Genomic DNA, 19,929 nt, shown 5'->3' on the forward strand with positions numbered 1-19,929 from the left:
TCTCAATCCGAGGTCGTCTGTGGGCCCCACGGGCAGAATAACGACCGGGACAGAGGAGTTCGTGTTGGATTCGGACTCGGTTTAGGGTCGCGAATTTTCCCTTATAAATAGATGTCGTCCTAGCTAGGGTTTTAGCAAGGACGTGAGAAAACTCAGAGGTTTGGATCTAGATCAATTCTTGGAGAGTTCTTGGATGCATGGTTGCATCTTTTGTAATCGATCGACATCGTTGCAATTAAGAGATTCGTTGGCGGTGTCATCTTTGTTCTTCTCGGATCTTCGTGAATTATTCGTGCTAAATCTTTCTAACACTTTGCTGCAGATTTATCACGAGTTCATAATACTTTGCTGCAGGTTTATCACGAGATCAGGGAAAGATCGCGATTATTTCATCTTTCTTGTTATTCCTCGAAATCGATTATAGATTAATTCTCGTAACTTTCTGTCAACTGTTACTGTTTTGATCATATCTTTTGATTCGTATGTCCGATTGAGCTGATTCTTGTTGCGTTGGTTAGATAATTTCAATACCTTTTTTTTTTTGCATACTCGTACGTTTTTTTGGGTTCATCCAACCAAAAATTACGGCTGTTTTATTATCACGGACAGAAAGGTGATTTAGGGTTTGAACTTTCGGGAAAAGTTTTAATTTGCTTCCGCGCAATCATTCACCCCCTCTCTGATTGCCTATCTCGATCTCATGGTACTTCCACTGAAATGTTTGACACTGTTTGCTGGTAAAATCTAACTTCGGTGCACTCAAATTATTCTACCGAACATAATAAACTAAAGATAAAATTGGGTCAATCAATGTGACGATAGTATGCAAATTAATTCCCTGGTCAGTTGAAGAGATAAATAGTTATTGTGATTTACAGTAATTTCTTGCCTGCTCGTGTATCTAGACATGGAGATGCACAATTGCTCAATCCTAAACAAAGAGCATGGCCCAAAAAATCTGCAAGCACTGTCAAGTTTAGTGTTTATATAAATGTAAGGAGAAAAAACATATCAACAACAGAACTAAATAAAGCCATTCTAAAATGCTGCTTATGTTTGGTGGATCTGCTAGCATGGAGTTTCGTGGTGAGAGACGAACAATAACGCTACTTCCCTTAATTGTGTTGCTGCCGCCGTTGTTGGATGAAGCATTGAGAGGAATTGAGCCGCCGCCGCTGGTTTCAGTAGGATACATTAAGAAGAGAAAATTGAGGAAGCTTAATTGCGCAATAAGATGCCACCGGTGGCTGAACTGTCGGGGGGATGACCCCGGGTAGGGTCATGGCGACACAACTCTAGCCGAGATGACGGAGGCGAAGCCAGCATAGTTACGTATGCCGGCATCGTAAAGTTAAACTAACACTAAACCGGCATTCCGGGCGTATGCCGGCATGGCTATCTTGTTTTATGAGTTTGCAGGATAAGGACGAGCACTTTGATCTCGGCGATAACGAGATCTCTCAACGGTCTTATCCTGACCACGCGGTACAAAGTAAAGTAAAGCCATCATCATCACAGAAAAGCGGTCAGCGCCTGCGTACCGGTGTCAGGTGACCACGCTAGAGAAGCACCGAAAGAGAATTTCTGACGGAAGCCGGCAGAGGATAGCTGTACCCACTGCAGACTGGCAGGGAAAAGTAAAGTTGTCTTGTCCCCTACGGTACTGCCTGGAGGGAACCAAGCCACGTTCCCGGTGGGGCCCAAGGAAGATGACGTTAGACTTGGCCCACATGTCAGTATGACATGGGCGGCCTATAAATAGAACCTTACCCCTCTGTAGATAGGGACGAGAGCACTTAGGGAGAAGAGCACTTAGGCATCTAGGATTTTCCTTTCTTCTTCTTCCTCAAGAATACAGCTCAAGGAGCGCCATTGTAGAGCTTGTCTATCTCGACTAATACAACAAAGCAGGAGTAGGAGTCTTATCTCGACAAGAGGGCTCCGAACCTAGGTAAATTTGTGTGTGCTTGTGTGTTTTGTGTGTGTTTCTCTTCACGTCCTCCCTCATCCGGATCCTCCTACGTCCATCGGTTTCAAGTTAAGCCATCCTATGGCATCTGCCGTGACACCACCATGACATGAACGGAAGGACCGAAGGAGGCAATGGCTTTTTTTCAGGTTAGGCTGCAGTAATAGTTAGGTCAGGTGGACTTTTTCGTTTGAGAATTCTGGGCCGGAAAGGTTGTGAATTGGAATGTCCCGGTTGAGGACAAGACATCCAGGTTGATTTCGGGAGCAGCGGCCCTACTTTGACAGGCCCTGATGCTCATGGACCACGGTTGAAACAAGCAGGGTCACTTGGGAGGACCGGAGTACGACTGAACATCTGAGACGTTGTTGATAGATCAATAACAACATTAGATGGTTTCTAAATAATTTCCATTATTCAGGTTCTGATCTCTGCTATATTTAGATTTTGGGGGATAAGAAAAACACTTAGTGAGGTCCAATAAAATTATGGTCACTTTGTTGTAGACTGTAGAGAATCATGGCGTTGATCAGATGATTTCTTTAAGAATCAAGTTTGATTGTGAAGTAATAAATGTTCATGTCGTGTCCTATAGCTTTGTTCTTAATTTTTTTTCCTTTTTCATGTTGCATCAAGCACATGGTAAGTAAGAGGTATCACTATCAATGTGCAATTTTAATTTCTATGTGGATTCTAGAATGCTAAATGAGTTGTCGACTTGTCGTTGCTTCAATATTACTCCAGCAGAATATGTGTTCTTTAATAGGAACCTGTAGCTTTGTTGTGTATTTAGTTCGACTTGTTTCTTTTTCTAAAGCCTTTGCCCAGATGATAGTTAACACCTAGATTGTGGTAGTCTAGCTAGGGACTGTATACACCTACTTAGTAGTGTGAATTGAGATGCTGCATCACTTAAAAAATAAGAAAAAAAATTCTCATTCTGCAAGTGCATGGCAGCCTTGGAGCAAATATAATGGCTATCAACCTTTGGCAGGTCATTGCCTGTTCGTTACCTTGGACATATGCTTGCGACGAACTGGCGAGGTATGTTTTAGGTATTTGCCGTGACAGGTGATGCTACAAATGTGGTTGCCGTGAAAGGTGATGGTACAAATGATGCTCCTGCACTACAGGAAGAAGCTGATATCGGGCTTGTTATGGGCATTGCAGGCACCGAGGTATTATTTTCTTATGTTGTTTGGACCTTATGGACATATGCGTCAGTAGGAATTACAGAACTTAAGATGTTGAAGATGAATATGGTGATATTGATTCTGACTGAAGTGGTCAGAATGGAAGGTGTCGATGATGACATATTTAGTTATCCTGTATTTTTTCTTCTTAACTGTTGAAGTAATTGTTGTGTCCTGACACAAGTTATCATCTGAAAGTTTCATTTGTCCTCTCCTTACTGCAATAATTTGGTATTTTCTGGATCCTGCAATTGTTGTTTCTGTTAGCACTGTGACTTAGAAAGTTTGTGACAGTATGTTGCATTTCTGCAGGTTGCCAAGCAGAGTGTCGGATGTCAATAGTACTCGATTACAATTTCACAACTACTCCCTCCGTTTCTTAAATTAGGGCGTATATTGTTTTCTTTAACCGAGCCTTTGATCAATAATTAGTATTCCTTGGTCAAACGCTCGGTCAAAGAAAACAATATAGGCCTTAATTTAAGAAACGAAGGGAGCATAATAAATGTTGCAAGGTGGGGTTGTGCAGTTCACATAAACATTTATAGTGATCAACTTTGTAACCAGTGTTCTGTTTGATATACTCATTTACTACTCGCCTTACTAATTGAGTAAAGAGAAACTATCCCATGTTTACTACATGTCTGATCCGAATAATACAAACTATGCACTGCCTTTTTTATTGGCGTGAGATAACCAACCAAAACAGCAAAAAATCACGAAAAAAGAAAGTCAATGAAACATTGATAACATGACGGATAATATAGAAAATCCTTCGGCGCAGCAAAGCGCGCATGCCCTTCTAGTTAGAACAAAGTATAAAGAAATTCGGGGGGTGGAGGTGGGGGCGGGGGATCAAAGGAGGAAGGAGGTCATAGAGTTTCCTCTGCACGAACTAAACTATTGCTCCTCTTCTATCAATTTCATTACCAAATGGCACCGGACGTATCAACTTTAAACCTCAGCTGCGTAAAGGGCACAACTGACGAGATCGCCAGGTGTGCATTTGTTTGTTTCTGAGGAGCTCTGCGTGGATCTGCAGCCAGCAGAGGGAGCAGCAGCCGCCAGTACATGGCCAGCGCCGCATAGGCTGCACCACCAAAGCACGACGATCGATCTAACATGTGCGAGCGTGCTCTGCTCACGTGTGCCCCCCGAACAACCTGCAGAGACCTGCCTCTGCATGCTACCGAGAAATACCGGAGTAGTACTAAATTGGGCGTGCTAAATTAGATGTCGTAACGTGTCAAGAATCTTGCACGGGGAGGCGATGTCAAGTGTGCGCTTTCTTTCGAGGGACTCCTAGCGCTAACCTGCCTAGAACGATTCCCTCTCTCTTGGAGCATGCAATGTGGGGCACATGGTTGCAACTTGCGAGCATCAACCGTATGAAATCCAATGCCCAGCCAACAAGTGGTTTTGCTGAAATCAAAAGGAGAAACAAGTGGTTTTGTTAGTAGACCTTTGGCCGGATTGTTAACTCAAAAGGTCCACCTTGGTAAGTATTACTTTATGTAAGTGTCTAGCCATAAAATTACGCAGGCCGATGGTGTGCCCTCCGTACAAATCATACGGGCTTGCTGTCTCTTTCGTTCTTCTAAACCGTCCAAACCACAAAGTACTCAATTTTTGGCTCAAAGTGGGATTCTTTGTCCGTACCTCTCCAATAGCTAGCTAGGCCGGGTGTTGCTGTAAGTTTAAAGTAGTAGCAGAAAATTGATCTCATTTATAAGTGGCACGGGACAAACAAAAAATGGCAATGTTGCGTTAAGCCGTTAATTAGAGTAAGATTATCCCGATGTTGAGCCCGATTAGGAGATAATGACGGTGGCGACTTGCTTGGCAGTAAAGATATGATCAGGGCTTCTCATCATTAAAGCAGAATGACCGCACATTCAAACGCATCCCACCCCAACCAGATCCATATATGAGGGCAGGGCAGATCAACTTGCCGTCATAGCCGCATGTACCATAGGCACGAGCAATGCAAGGTGGCATCGTCAGACGCACCTGAAGCGGCAGGTTGATATCTCCTGTAAAATCTCAGTCAGACATCCTTTGCATTGCTTCTCACTCGTCTGTATGCCTGCTTAATGAGAAATTTTCAGTTGAACTCATGAAGTGACATATGCCAGCTAAACAACGTGGCAGAGGATATGAATAATATCATTAGGTGATCAGACCTCCTGTACGTATACTTGTATACAACGAGCACGAATCTCGGCCATGTTCATTCAAAAAAAAAAAAGGTGAGAATTCCAGTCTGGGCATGATACGAATCGAAGGTGACACAGGTGAGAGAATAATTGCTGGATTTCGTCAACTTGGTACTTGTTGCGAAGATACGTTTCTCCGACCAGTAAGTTCGTCATGCTTGTGAGATTGTATGAACTAGTAATTCGTCTAGACGTTTGGAAACTCAAAATAAATCTAGCTCACGCGGGCCAGCTTGTCAGGACGGGCCAGAAAATCCTCGCTCGAGAGGAAGAGCCGGATCGGCTCGTCTTCGACGGCAAGACCGTTTCAAACAGAAAAAAACATCCAACTCCTCAGTAATTCACGACCTCAACCTTCAGCGGCTCACCCTGATTTTCTTGGTCCAAATAGCTAGCAGGTGGGCAAGAGCAATCAACCAAACATACAGCCAAGCAAGGCTAGCAAAGCTTAGACCAGCTAGCTGGGCTAGCTCAGCTACGGACGAGCTGAGCAACAGAACCAAATGCACCCATTTGTTGTGCGAGATCAAAGATCAACCAATCAACGGAATGATAGAAAACCTTACGACGACACGCACGTACGAGAGATAATCAACGGAATCCATGGGAACACACATCGGTGATCTCTTATTTTCTTCCATGCCAAAATGTTGGACCCACAATCGCACCAGCATACGAGAAAAACACACATACCAGTTGCACGGGCTTGCCCTGTGCAACGGAAAACAGCATAGGAAAAGCATATATATACTGATGCACACACCATGTCATGGCCTCTGTCCATCTGATCCGACCTTGGCCCTGCCTCCAATTAAGAGCTGGATTCGAATATATATTGAGGCCTGATCGGCTCGCTCCAGCTGCTCATTACGCCGCCCGGTTCGTTCGATCAAAACATTCACAATGGACCATCTCGAGAGCTGGCGCCATATATGGATGCACAACACTGAAGTTTATATATTGTGGAGTACTATTTGGTATTGCCATTCGATCGATTGATCGAATCCTTCTTCTACCGAGCCCAAACGGGCGCTCTGCCGCTGCCGCTGCTGCTCCCTGGACCTCGCGGCCGCGGACTGCTTGGATCTCTTCTCCGCCGCCTCGTCGCTGTCGATCTGCTGCTGCCGGCACTCCGCGCTGCAGAACGGGGTGTCGCCTCTGCGAGCGCAAAGAAAAGAACCACGGTTAATTATATATATGCCGGACATCATCACAAAACACAAACCGGTACAGAGTGTATTAGTCAGTGTGCGATGTTTAATTACCTGTACATGAAGATGTCCTTGTTTCCCTCGAGTATCCGCTGGCAGCGGAAGCAGGCGTCGAGGTAGTGGTCTCGGGACACCCGGCGGGGCCTCGGCGACGGCGAGCTCCGGTTGCGGGCGGAGACCGGGTGTACGGCGACGGCAGCGAAGGTCGAAGCGGTGTCCAAGAAGGTGGGGAAGCAGTAGTAGTCCTCCATTTCTTGGTTCGGTCAGGTTCCGCTTAACTTCCTTGCTACTACTTGGTTGGCTGGCTCGGAAGAAGGAAGGACCGAAGGAGAAGGAAGGAGGGTAGTGGATTTTGCCGGGGGAGAAGAGCGCGGATATATAAAAGGAGGGGAAGAGTGAGTGTGCTTTTCGTTTTGGACCCTCTGTTTCGTGTGCGATTCCACCTTGGTCCTGTACGGGTACGGCTGCGTTCTTTGAGGTATAGTGGTAATATCTTTATGAATCCGTGCGTGTATAGTCGTGTACTCAAAGCTGAATTCGAATTAATAAAGTAGGTTGATACTTATACAGCTATGGCGGAGAGGTGTTAAGAAAAACATTTTGCTATTTCTTAGGCGACCGAGGAATAACTATTTTTAGTCAATGATAACAACATTTTCATTCAATCATTGAGATTCGTGTAAGATTAATGTACGTCCGATGGATAAGAAAATCTTAGTTGGATGGTTACAATTGTTTTGTTGACTGAGAAATAAATATTTCTGAGACAACTGAAAAATAGACACTCTCTAAGAAAAATACAGCTATGACCGAGATAGCTCATGAAATCCGAACTTTTTGGATACTATTAATAAAAAAAGTTGAATCAAACCTGGTTTGCTATGGGTTTTGTTTATCATTCGTGGCATTTGATCGATCCAGGCATATCAAACCGATCAATCGGGGCAAGTTTTTTTTGTCGCTTTCTGACGGTTCCAACACTTCTGATGCATCATGAACGAAACGGAAGCCTAAAGAAACTTTGTTCCCATAAAAGACTCAATTGGTGACGGCAATCGGCGGTATGTCACTTGGCATTTTTTTTTATCACTTGTTGATTTAGGGCAATCATTAGGATGATTACTAATAAGGATAATACTACAGTACAATCTAAGAAAATCAAAAAATAAGAGTAAAACATTTAAAAAATGATTTGGTGTGGCAACATGCTATTAGTCAGACACGCCCTTAAATCTCAATCTCCGCTTTTTGAGAAGGCAAAAAACATATCTTGAAATGCCAAGCCAATCATAGAACAAGAACTAAAGCCGGGGGTTCTTACATGCCGGGAGTACCAATAGGTGGATACTTCAAAGAGAACAATAAAAAGGCCGTTGGGCAACTGGCCAAGTTGTTACAAAATCTAGAGCTTGGCTCCTTTGAGTGCTTGTGTGGCTAATAGTCTGGTGGCCGAGCAAAAGCCGGCGCATGGTGGCATACTCCCTCGACATTATACGGACAGCAGCTCCTCGTCACCTCGTGGGATCAAGCTCTTCATATTCTATATGGCGATTTTCCCCTTCTCCTACGATCTGGTGTTTTAATTAGTAAAGACCGGTTCAATTTTAGATATGATAATCTGGCAACTGGAGCGCAGTTGGCTGCTTCTTTTGAGGCGGTTACATCGTGCCTTAAATAAAGCACTGGCGAATTGGCATGCCCTTGCTTGATCTTGTACCAATCTGTTCTATTAGTATGCCACCTGCAAGTTAAAATTTTGTTTTGAGTAATGTAAGAGATTGTGCCAGCCCTGTCAAATATAAAAGGGTTATCAAGGTCTGACAAACGAGGCGTGTTTCTAAAATTTAAAATTATTCATATGTCGATCCATAATTAGGTGAAGTACATTAATTGCTGGAATCGTGATCTCCCTTGAAGATGGTCTAATTCGCCTTTGCCTAACGCAAGGACTGCACGTAAAATGATACTGCAATCTTAAGAAAAACTAGGATACATACAATACAATCATACAAGTACGTATTTTCAATGTATATTTGTGTGGACGAAAATGCAGTATTATTTTATCAATCCATAAGTGGGTACAGTACTCGTGCATTATGCATAGGATATGTCCTTGTCTTCTCTTTTTTTAGTTGGCGAAGGCCATGTCCTTGTCAGTGGTCATTTTCATGACACTCAATACACTGGGGCGACTTCCTCGACTTAAAGAATACACACTTGCTCCAGAAGTCCAAAATTAATGGAAGTCACAATAACACTATTCGGAGAGAATGCTGGCCCAATACTGCATACTACAAAAACACGCAGCACCTTGCAATTTTTAACGAGCGCGTGGGGACGCACGCGTTTTTGTCAGTGGCCCATCGACGATCTCGGTGAAAAAGCACACGCGTCTAGTTCCATCCGTGTTCCCCGACTCGTGGTCGTGGGCGTCGCCTTCGTTGGGCCATTTGATCTTACAATCGCAGTTTACTTGGACGTGTTGGAACTTTACTTGGAACAGCACCTTGCCGGCCGGCATGGGCTGAAACGTTGCGGTGGGGGCAATGGTTAGATTGGCTACAAATTAAGAGAGACGGTAGCTGCCTAGCTGTGCCTTGGTGGCCAATCCAATCTAAGCTGAGTAGGTGGCATATATCATCAGATGAAATACAGGCGGCACACCGGGATGCGATAGAGAAACACGGCAACACGCTGCGACGGGAGCCCGCCCGATGAAGTAAAATCGGCATGGGAGGGGAGATGTGTGATCCGTATCTCGCCACGAAGCCTATCTATCTGCGTATGTCCCTAGACGTCTCGAACGTCCCCTGTTTTCCTCTCGTTTCGTGCTATAGGATGGTCCGATTGCTTCGTCAGTCCCTAGTCCAGTCCGGATAGCTGTTTTGCTCCATAACTATATCCACTCGAAGGCTCGAAAAAGCTCCAGCGCTGAGGCACAGTCTGCTGACGAAGGGGCAGTCGCCTGTAGTGATCGATGGATCGCTCCTGACCCTTTAACAAGTCTTGAGCTCTCTTTTTTTTTTTCTGACAGCAAGTCTTGAACTCTCTTAAATTGCCCACATCCCGAGTAGACAGCCACATCACATGGTTAGGCACGATAATTATACTCCATATCATATCTCCAACAGAGTCGATTGTTCCATCGCCACCCACTCCCATGACTCCTTTCCCTCTCAAGTTAAAAGGAACCTCCTCTTAATTTCATTCAGGATCGGTTCTCCTTTTCCGTGTCGGGAACTCGGCGCGGTGCGTGCCAAGTAGCGCCCTGTGATTTGCGTACAGTGGCCAGCTGATCGACGATTCGGGTGCTCCTGTTAGGTACACTTGAGCTGTGGTGGCCGGCGTTCGATTGACAAGGAACCGGTACGAATTAATTCTGCAACTGTGCTGCTGCACTTTTTACTGACGGGGCGATGCCAGGCAAGGAGGTGTGTTGCTACGTTTGCGTGTCTCCAATTGAGCGGATGAGCAGTTGCAGCAAGGACGACACGGACAAGCTCGTACCTAGACTCTTTTATTTGCGGAGAAACACGATCAGGCAGACCTTTATGACCGCCACCGTGTCGACTTGTACATGCCCAAGTTGGAGCACGACAGGTTGCACCTTCAGAACAGTGGATTCCGGAAATAAGGTGGTACAGTTCGCATGAAGGTCCCGTCCCCCCCCCCCCCCCCCCCTTCAATAGGGTACCTTCTACAAAAATCTTCTTTCCCCTCAAAATATACACGCAAGTGCAAGTGTGACAATCTGTACAATTACATGTGTTGTCTGCGGAATTTTCATTAGTCACTGGGCCAATGCATATCACCGTGCAGAAATTTTGATCCTATTATTCCTATAGCATCAAGAGCTCTTAGATACAGCTATGACTCCTTACAACGTTTATCTGACTGTCCATCCTCGCCACAAATGTGGTGGGATCCCTTTTGCCAGAGCCGGGGATGATCACAAAAACGAAAGAATTGACAAATTTTGAACCAACTTTTGGTAATTTTCAAGACAATTTTTGTGGGAACTCAATGAAATTTAGGACTTCCAAAAACGCCGTAGTGATCCAATTTTCAAATAACTCAATATGGATTTCAACCACAAACGTGGAGAAGTTTTGTGAGAACTTGCGGAAAATAGAACTTTCAAAAAGACCAGAGTGATCTTTTATATATACTACCACAAATACAATCTTCAAATAATTCAATCACGAGTTTAACCACATTTACCCAATCTCTGAAAATCTAAACCGTCCATTGTATGTTTTTGAACTTTCCACAAGTTGCGTCTCATGTTTCAATCCATCAGCAAATCTAAAAATGAGAAAAAGACTCCCCAAATCTGATAGCAGCACTTGTCCACATTAGAGGTCTCGGTGGTGAGCATAGGTTTGTGACGGACTAGCCGTGATTGGTTGTCCCACAGCGTTCAAGAAAACATGAAGAAGAAAATAACTTGTATATGACACAAACTTAACCTTCTTTAGCCAATATTTTAATTTGCCAGTTCACTAGTTGTCCGTGTCATATAAAATGTCAATATATATTGTTCATCCAGTATCAATTGCCATGCAAAAAAAAATACCGATCAGGGCTTTGAGAGTGGATTTTGTGCCCATACCCGCTGGTTGATTTCAAATAACCAAACACACACTTTTATAAGATTTTAAAAAATCAAAGAAAAAAATTGTGGATACAGACCATTGGATACTGGATGTTGTAAGACAAAAAAAAAACAAAGGAATGTCTAGAATAAACTTTGTCATTGTACTTGATTAATATTTTTCATGGAGCATATCCATGAACACATTGTTGGACGGAATTTCGCATGCCGTCATGCATGAGATAACCTACAACCAGAAATTAGTGCATAATTTTTTTGAAATTTGGAAATGGAAAGAGTTAATTCCAATTCGAATCATATGTTTTTAATGAGTTGATAGTTTGCAGCGTATTTTAGATTTTGATCATTTTGCACCATTTTTTTTTGGCTTTATAACTCCGATTTGCATCGTATTTTGTTCTACAACCGATCTGACAAGGTGAACTTGCATTTTTTAGCTAAATGGAAAGTGGTGCAAATCTAAATTGTAGATCCTAGATGTGGTGCAAAGTGGCCCGAATTCTAAAATGTGGCGCAAATGGTAAACTCATGACAGTGGAGATGTCCAAATTGTGGGAAGACGATGATATCTAGGTGCAACGTCGACGACGACCTTTTTTCGATTTTGTGTATCGAGTGTGCATGGGTAGCCAGGTGTTCCAGTTGTCCTCAGTGCGGCCGTGTTCCATGATGGCATTGAGGGCGTTTGCAATGGTTTTTGGCTGATTGCCCGCTAATATGCTGAGCAACTCTTTTCTTCTTAATTAACATCAATTCTTTTGGACTCTGCTTCGAAAAAAATAGAGTAAATGGGAAAACTCTGTACCATAGTGCACCTTAGCATTTTTTTTTTCTTCTACTTCCCGAGTGTCCCCTATGTACATCGAGTTCTCTTGCATTTTCGCACGCATATACGCACGAAAAGCGGGCATCTAAAAGGCCGAAGCAACTCCAGCTACAGCTTGGCTGTTTCCTCAGACAACATGTCGATCGGTTCATCTCAATCGGACGATAGTCTTGAAAGAAAAGAGTTTCTTGATCGAATAATCTATCAATATGTATCGCCTTTTTATTTCCGCAGGGGAGCTAATGCTTCTCTGTACCATTTAGCTCGCAACGGGCACATTTGCCGCGCAGGTGATGTTGGATTCAGAGGTAGACGTCCCGTGGCCCTGCTCTTTTCTCGCAGCGCGCTCCTTCAAAATCTTTGCGTTAGTCCTCTCACGTACCTCGTCCTCTTCCATCTGCACACCCCTGCACTCCTCGCTGCAGAATGGAGTGTCCCCTCTGTTGTGATCGGAGTGGAGAAAAGTGATCAGAATACAACTGAACATAAATGGCTGATCTGAGAGCCAAGTTAATTAACTAAAGGAGCAGACTTGGCACAAACCTATACATGAAGATGTCGCAGATTCTGGAGAGCGGCTTTCCGCAGAGGTAGCAGGCGTCCATGGCGTGGCGGCATGTCTCGCCGCCGTCGAGGGGCACAATTGCAAAGAACGAATTAGTAGAGGCAGACGACGACGGCATCTCGGCTATAAAGTTAGGGCTTTGAAGCCTCAACAAGTCTTTGCTTAATTTTGGAGCTGGGGTCAAGGGGGGTGGGCTACTATACTAGACTGAACTCAAGAAAGCTGCTCACAATCAATACGAGACCAAGGAGTCTTTCTTCTTATAAAGGGCAGCAGAGAGGGAGAACACAGTACCACAGTGCAGGGCGCAAAGAAACCAGGGGCTACATTTCCAGGAACTACTACTCTCTCTTGCCTTCTCTTGTAGTACTACAAAGCGCGGCCCAAAATCGCCAGCACGACATGGCCGAACCGGCGCTGCTAGGGGCAACAACAACAAGAAGAAACTCTGCATGCAGCGCCGGTTTTTGTTTTTGCTTATTCTGCATGTCAGTCCCAATTGGTGCCTCGTTCCTGCCGGTGTTGGTAACTGCGATGCGGCCGGATCCACAGGGAATATATGCAAATTAAAACGGAGATCGAATTCCTTATTCACAAACTCGATTCCATGGGGACTTCTTGTACCGTTGCCGTGTGGCCACGTGTTGGACACGCGAGATTAGGACAGTTTAGATTACAGCGTACCAGTACTGCTGAATATACTGGTTTTTCCTGGACCTTGGCCTCCCCTGCGACCCAGGGGGCGTTTCCTCGCTAGTTGTTTATTAGCGGAGGAACGGCGAAAGATTTGTCACCAACATAACCAACATTACAGTTCGCATATAGGCCAAGCATGACGAGATGGAATACACCGCTTGCCCAGGGAAAAGAATATGATTTTCTTAGCCCTACTTTCTAGAGTCAGGACCAATGTTTTCTCACCCTTTGTCTCGAGAAATTGACAGGGAAGGAGACGAGAAAGGGAGAGGAAACCGTGCAGAGGGGGGGTAGTACTGATGGCGACGCACGCGTTGTACTCCCGATGGCTTAGCGTAATCGGTAGGCTGCACATGTCACCGAGCCGTCTTCGGGTCGTCCCACAACTTAGGAAGCGCCACCGAAGACAAAAGAAGAAGACCTACAATTATCTGCAAGGAACGCAACGTATCTGGAAAAGCTTGACTGGTCGTTGACTCGTGCAGGACCCCTTCTTGACCCGTGTTGACCGGAGTTGGGACTTGGGAAGTTGAGAGTGCAGGAGATGATGATGTCCGTTCTAGGCGTGTCCTGAACGGAGTTAAATGTTGCAGATCTGTTCAGACTTCAGAGAAGGCGTATAATCCCATGACGCGCACTCGGGCTCCCGCGATTTTCCTCGTGCGAGTGTGCGACTGTGCGATTGATCGACTAAACTGAAGTGAATCTTCGCGTGGCGGGAAACTGGACCGATGTGGCCTGTGGAAACTTGGGCTGATTTCTTTTTTGTTGGGGACACTTGGGCCGACTAACTGGGCAAGCCCAACGTGAACAAACATACTCTTATTAAACAACTGAGTCATCCGGTCCAACGATTTATTGGTCTCCTCTAAAAAAAAACACTATTTATTGGTCTCTTATAACCTTGTGTTAAGCTAACAGATGTTCCCCTAAAAAAAAGCTAACACATGTTTATCTTTTACTCACTCCATTTCATAAAAGTTGGCGTATTTTGTTTCGTTAAGACAAGACTTTGACCAATGAAAATTCTATTGATATTTGCTTTTTTATACATGAAATTTATATCAATGGATTCGTCTTTAAAAATTCTTACTAATGATCATGGTTTCGTATCATATAACTTACATATTAATAGAGTAATTCTTGGTTAAAGGCTTGTCTTAACAAAACGAAATATGCCATGAAATGGAGGGAGTATTACGGAGGAAATACCATTATACACCAGGCCCAACATGATATTGATGAAGGCCTATCAAACAAGAGTGAGCATCCTTTCTAGTTGGACCAAGTAGGCTTTTCGGCCATGGGTTCGTTTTTTTACACCCTTTTTTTAAAGAAATTTTGTACATCCCTTTGAGGATGCAATCAAATTTAGTCAAAGTTGAGACATTTTTTGTTGGACGGAGGGAATACGTAAGCAATTTTCTTCTCTTTTTGTTGCATGTTCAATGACTTTGCATATTGTGGAATTAGTATATGTGGTCGTCCTATATTCTAGTACGATGCTGGAGAGGATATTTTTTTTGCAACTACATTTTTTAACATATTAATGCCAAAGAAATTTGGAGACTAGTCCTGTGAGGAAGCAATTTTAACGCACTTGATTTGTTTGCTCGTGGTTGTATGAAAATTTATACTTACACAAAGAATATGAGCATATATGTATGGAAAGAATTGCGAGTTTGGCATTAGGAATACTCCATCATTCCACAATATAGGCCATTTAGTTTTGTTGATTGTCAAACCTTTATCTTAGTGAAATATATTTTCATATTATCTTCGTTGACGTTGTGTATTTTGATTTTTTTCTATAAACTTGATCAAACTTTTATAGTTTGGCAGTAAATAAAAGTTATACAACCTTGCATTTTAAAATGGAGATACTCTCTCCGTCCAACAAAAGATGTCTCAAGTTTGTCAAAATTTGGATGTATATAGACATAAATTAGTGTATAGAGCATTCAAATTTAGTCAAAAGTTGAGACATCCTTTGTTGGAGGAAAAAAATAGTATATTTTGTAAATTTGTTGTACTCTCTCATTCAGAAAATAAGTGATCTCGTATATATAGATTTTTATACAAATTCAGGTCACTTGTTTTGTGACGGAAGGAGTATAATAAAAGCCGGTGCTGCCTGTATGATGGGTTGACCTTTTGCGTGTGTGCGGTGGAGGAAGTGGCGTAGCAATACCTTACCTCTAGGTGTCAAGTCGTCAAGATAGCATAGTACTGGCGGCTAGATGATGTGCGTGGGGCTGACAAACGCATCGCTTATGCATATCATCGTTGAATTCATCTTTCCTTTTTCTTAAAAGATTTAGGATGGCTCTGCAACCAATATGAGTACTGTATGAAAATTCTTCTCCAGAAGCCACCTTCTCCTTACCGAATCAGCGGATGCGGCATGCCCGTGGCATGAATGCATCGAGTCATCAGAGGATAAGATTTGAATGACTACGTACAACCGGCCGTTTCCAACTTAACCTGGCGGAGAATCACATCAGATTTCTTTATATTTTGTATGGGGATCTCATCGGATGTGAAGTACATGCTCCCTCCGTTTTGAAGCCGTGACGATTTTTATGAAACGGAGGGGAGGGAGTAACAGTGACCAATTGGCGGTTACACCCGTGAAGAATCGGATCATGCATTTGAGTAAGCAGTACTCAAATAGTAGTACAGTACTGGAGATCGCTTAGGCGCGCGGATTCCTAGCAATCCTGCGTTCGAGAAGAGATGGTTTCGCCTTTCCTTGCAACGGCAGCGGGCCGGGCCGGGCTGCGACGCGACCATGGCACATGTTGCTACGAGTACTAGTACCAGACGCGGGCCGCGGGTTAATAATTGGGGCGGCAGCATAAGCGTGAACGTGAAACATACCCTCACGCCCGCGGTCATCACGCAACTCACACTCACCCCGGCCTCGTGTTGGGCACCGAATGATCTGATGATCTGATCTCGAGTTAATACTGATACGGGGCAACCTTTATGGAAAGCGTACGTACGTACTCAGTACGATCACCGGCATCGGCCGGTACGGTACCGGAGGTACCGATGCTCGCTCTATGTATGCACGGATTTACTAAATTTTCTTTGAGCTATGCACGGATTTACTACTACTACTATGCTGGGGAGTTGTCGATCTACGGCCTGTACCATAGCGGCAGCTGCCAGCTTTGCCACCACCGTCTCCTTCAGTCGTCCAGGTAAATTTCTCTTTTGAAATTTCTTATCAGTAAATTTTTTAGAGAATACGTCCAGCTCGCTGGTCGCACACAAGGTCCTATAACAGCGACGATATCTTTTCTTTTTCCAAAAGTAAAAAAGAGACATGGTGTCTTGTAAAAACAGCCGTTTGCATGCCGCCCCTTCCTGTCTGCCACCCCAGCCCCACTTTCAAACTGGGAGACAAAAGAGCCGACTAGTGGGGTACGTGGGACCCACCACTCGCGGTTTTACTACCGGCATACTGTACGGCTTTTTACGGGGATCGCGCCGGGCACGGCAATTTCTCAACCGCTCATGGCGCGCGTGCCCGTGCCGGAGCGTCGTGCTGCGCGGCGGCCGTTTGGTTCGTTCCTGGCCGAAGCTTGTCGCGGAGAGCCTCCTGTAGTAGATAGAGTACGCTCCGAAAGCCAGTATAAATAACATCCACGCCTCTCCCGCCCGTTGCTCCCACACCGAAACTGCCGAGTCATTAACGCGCACACAGGCCGCGCACTGATCCGGTCCCCCGGCGCGGGATTTGAGCAGCAATGCAGGCCTCGCGTCGCATCAAACGGACGTGCGTCCTGTGAGTTGAGTTTGTTGCGATCATCGCTTGTTAACACCGGACAGTCTGGTAGCACGATTATGTCGCTGCTTCGCCGTATCGGGTTTGCGCAGGCGCAAAGGCAAATGTTATCCCCAAGCAAACTAGCAGCAACCGAAAATTGGAAAACCTCCGGTCAGCATTGCCAGGGGAAACGGAAGGCGAGCGACGATGGTTGGAAAAGAATGTGCGACCTTTTGCACTTGCTGCGGAGGAGTATTAACAATGAACTTATCAATTGAATTCTTCCTAAGAAAAACACGGGAAGGGAGGAATAAACCCCTTTGGCAGTGAAAAAGTTGAAAGAAAAATATTAACAAGAGATCGAAACAAAACTAAGTTTCCGGGTTTAGGTCTATTTTCCCAATTTTGGAATTAAGCTATGACGCCCTGTTGCATTGCTTCGAGGACGACTCACAAGATGGACGGCCGGGATGATGATGAACGACCCCGGGTGGCCAGCCAGCTCAGCAGAGGATGGCCTCCACGCTGCCGGTCCTGACGCAATGGCAGACGGGGCACGCCAGGGGGCCGGACGAAACGTCCATGTCGCCGGCGGCTAGGCAGTCGCCGCAGAGGCTGAGATGCCTGCAGGGCAGGAGCACCACCGAGGCCGGCCTGCCGCGGCAGGCGCGGCACGCGCTGCGGTGCTCCGACCCGGCGCGGCGAGGGTCCACGTACGCCGACGACGAGGACTCCGCGGGGCCCGCGGGGCCGCCGGCGAGCAGCAGCTCCTCGCAGGACGCCCGCGCCGCGGCGGCGGCCTGCTGGAGCTGCGCGTGGAGCGCGACGGCGGCGGCCTGCTCCGAGAGCGCCTTGGCCTGCCACGCGGCGGCCTCGCTCCGGAGCCGCGCGAGCCGCTCCTCGAGCTCCGCGCCGCGCAGCGCCTCGCGCTCCGCCTCCGCCGCCTTCTCCCGCAGCCGGCGCGACGCCGCCTTGTCCGCCGCGACCAGGAGCGCCCGGTTGTGGTGCCGCACCCGATCGGCCATGGCTCTCCGGAGCTGCTCGCCCTGGAACACGGGAGACCAAGAACACATGAGGCCTGGAAACGAAGGCGCATCCGAAATTACCGTGATTGTTATGGGAGGGCCGTGGTTAATTACCTGGCCGCGGATGAACCGGTCGAGGTCCTCCGCTTGCTGCTTCATCTGCCCCGCGAGCTCATCGGAGAAGGAGGCGAGCGGCGACGGCGAGGGCGACGGCGCGTAACACAAGGAATTAATCTGCCTGCTCTGCTGCTGCTGCTGCTGCTCGTCCAATGCCAATCGGAGTCCCGTGGATACGCACGTCATCGGGGCAGGGGATGGGGACGACGACGCGACCCTGTTTTGGTGGAACTGCGCCATGTTGTAAAACGGCGTCGTCTGCTGCGGCTGGAGGGTGAAGAGATTGATGTACTCCTCCTTGACCGGCGGCGGCGGCGCCATGGCTTCCCGCCCGCGCTTCCTCCGATTCCCACTGGCTGCAAGAAAACACGCGCCCATGTCACAATCCAAGAACCATCCGGCGGCGGCAAGGCCTGAATTCTCTCGAATTGACGACGACGACGTCAGGCAATCTATCAGGCACGCACCTCCGCCACTGGCGAAATAAACGGCCGGCGAGACTCCCGCGAGCTGCGACGGCTTGGGCAGGTCCATCTCCTTCCTCTCCGGCTCGCCTCTGTAAACCAGATCACCCAAAAATCAAACACCTTTCAATACGGAGGGGGGCACCCGCAGAGCCGGGCGACTGCAGTCATCACGCATAATCCTAGAAGGAGGATAAGAATTAAGCGAGATAGAGGAGACGGGACGTGAGGAGGCGCACCTATCGTGGAAGAAGAGATTGGAAGGGTACTGAGCCTGTACAGCCATTGTTAAGAAGGGCAAGGCGAAGGCAGAGGCAGAGGGGGAGGAGAAGAAAAGGAAAACGGACGGGTGGTGGTTTCGCGAAGCGGGAGGTGACGACGGAGAAGAAAACTTCCACTCGTGGTTTTAATAGGAGAGCGCATCCGCATCCCAGGCTCCCAGCCGATGAAGCCGAGTCCAATTCCGCGCACCCACTTCGCACGCTCTCTCTTTAAAACCTCTCACATGGAACGGCACGGAACGGAACAGAGGCGGGGCTCCCCATCGCTAAAATTACTCGGGGTAGTAAAAGGTTAGGGAGGATACGTACGAAAGGGTGGTTAAATTTAGAAGGATTCCTGAGGATTAAAAGGGAGCATGAGCGTTCGTTCCCGATTTCTTGACGTCAATGCAGGAGATTAAGATGGGGGTGGTGGTTTTGGTTTGGCAGGGGGATTCGCCCGAGTTCCGCTGCGTAGTAATGATGGCGTAGGCGTTTGGAACAGTCGGGATGAGGGGGTTGGAGGAATGCAAGGGGAGAAGAAACCATCCTTTGCGAGTAGCTTAGCATCCAATCTTTCGAATTTTGGATTTCTTGCCCCTGCTTAAATTAAAATAGTGGCCTGTGCGGATCTTTGAGATATATTTGTTACTCCATCGGTTTCTAAATATAAGAAGTTTTAGTTTTTTTTAAAAAAAAATACTGTACTAAGATTTACAGTATCAAATAAGTATATTATGAAAATATATATAATGATGAATTTAATAAAATTAATTTGGAGTTGCAGATTTTGATCGATTTTTTGATAAATTTGGTCAAAATTGAACAAGTTTGACTTAGGACAAACTTAGAACTTCTTATATTTAGGAACTGAAGGAGTATGTGTTTATCGTTTTAGAAGTTTTAATGCCAGAATGTTTTGTCCCAGGTGATTAAACCTTTCAAAGTACGGTAGTAAATCAGATGATCCTAGTAGCCGCACATGTACAATGCATAT

At 46.0% G+C, this 19,929-nt stretch overlaps 3 protein-coding genes across 3 annotated transcripts; all 3 read right to left on the bottom strand.

The window, feature by feature from the left end:
* Positions 1-5,966: 5,966 nt before the first annotated feature.
* LOC100830122 lies at positions 5,967-6,930 on the bottom strand. Its single transcript, XM_010237530.3, has 2 exons — positions 6,644-6,930; positions 5,967-6,536 (listed from the first exon to the last, which is right to left on the bottom strand). Exons 1-2 carry the CDS (start codon positions 6,838-6,840, stop codon positions 6,332-6,334), a joined length of 402 nt encoding a protein of 133 aa, XP_010235832.1. The 5' UTR covers positions 6,841-6,930; the 3' UTR covers positions 5,967-6,331.
* Positions 6,931-11,898: 4,968 nt separating this feature from the next.
* On the bottom strand, positions 11,899-13,113 carry LOC100827581. The gene is made up of 2 exons (XM_003570075.4): positions 12,574-13,113; positions 11,899-12,470 (listed from the first exon to the last, which is right to left on the bottom strand). Exons 1-2 carry the CDS (start codon positions 12,711-12,713, stop codon positions 12,290-12,292), a joined length of 321 nt encoding a protein of 106 aa, XP_003570123.1. The 5' UTR covers positions 12,714-13,113; the 3' UTR covers positions 11,899-12,289.
* A 4,200-nt stretch (positions 13,114-17,313) lies between these two features.
* LOC100827889 (BOI-related E3 ubiquitin-protein ligase 1) lies at positions 17,314-19,151 on the bottom strand. The gene is made up of 4 exons (XM_003570076.4): positions 18,912-19,151; positions 18,676-18,764; positions 18,206-18,564; positions 17,314-18,112 (listed from the first exon to the last, which is right to left on the bottom strand). Exons 1-4 carry the CDS (start codon positions 18,956-18,958, stop codon positions 17,570-17,572), a joined length of 1,038 nt encoding a protein of 345 aa, XP_003570124.1. The 5' UTR covers positions 18,959-19,151; the 3' UTR covers positions 17,314-17,569.
* Positions 19,152-19,929: the final 778 nt, after the last annotated feature.

This window comes from Brachypodium distachyon, chromosome 3 (assembly GCF_000005505.3).
Source record: "Brachypodium distachyon strain Bd21 chromosome 3, Brachypodium_distachyon_v3.0, whole genome shotgun sequence".
Taxonomy (NCBI): domain Eukaryota; kingdom Viridiplantae; phylum Streptophyta; class Magnoliopsida; order Poales; family Poaceae; genus Brachypodium; species Brachypodium distachyon.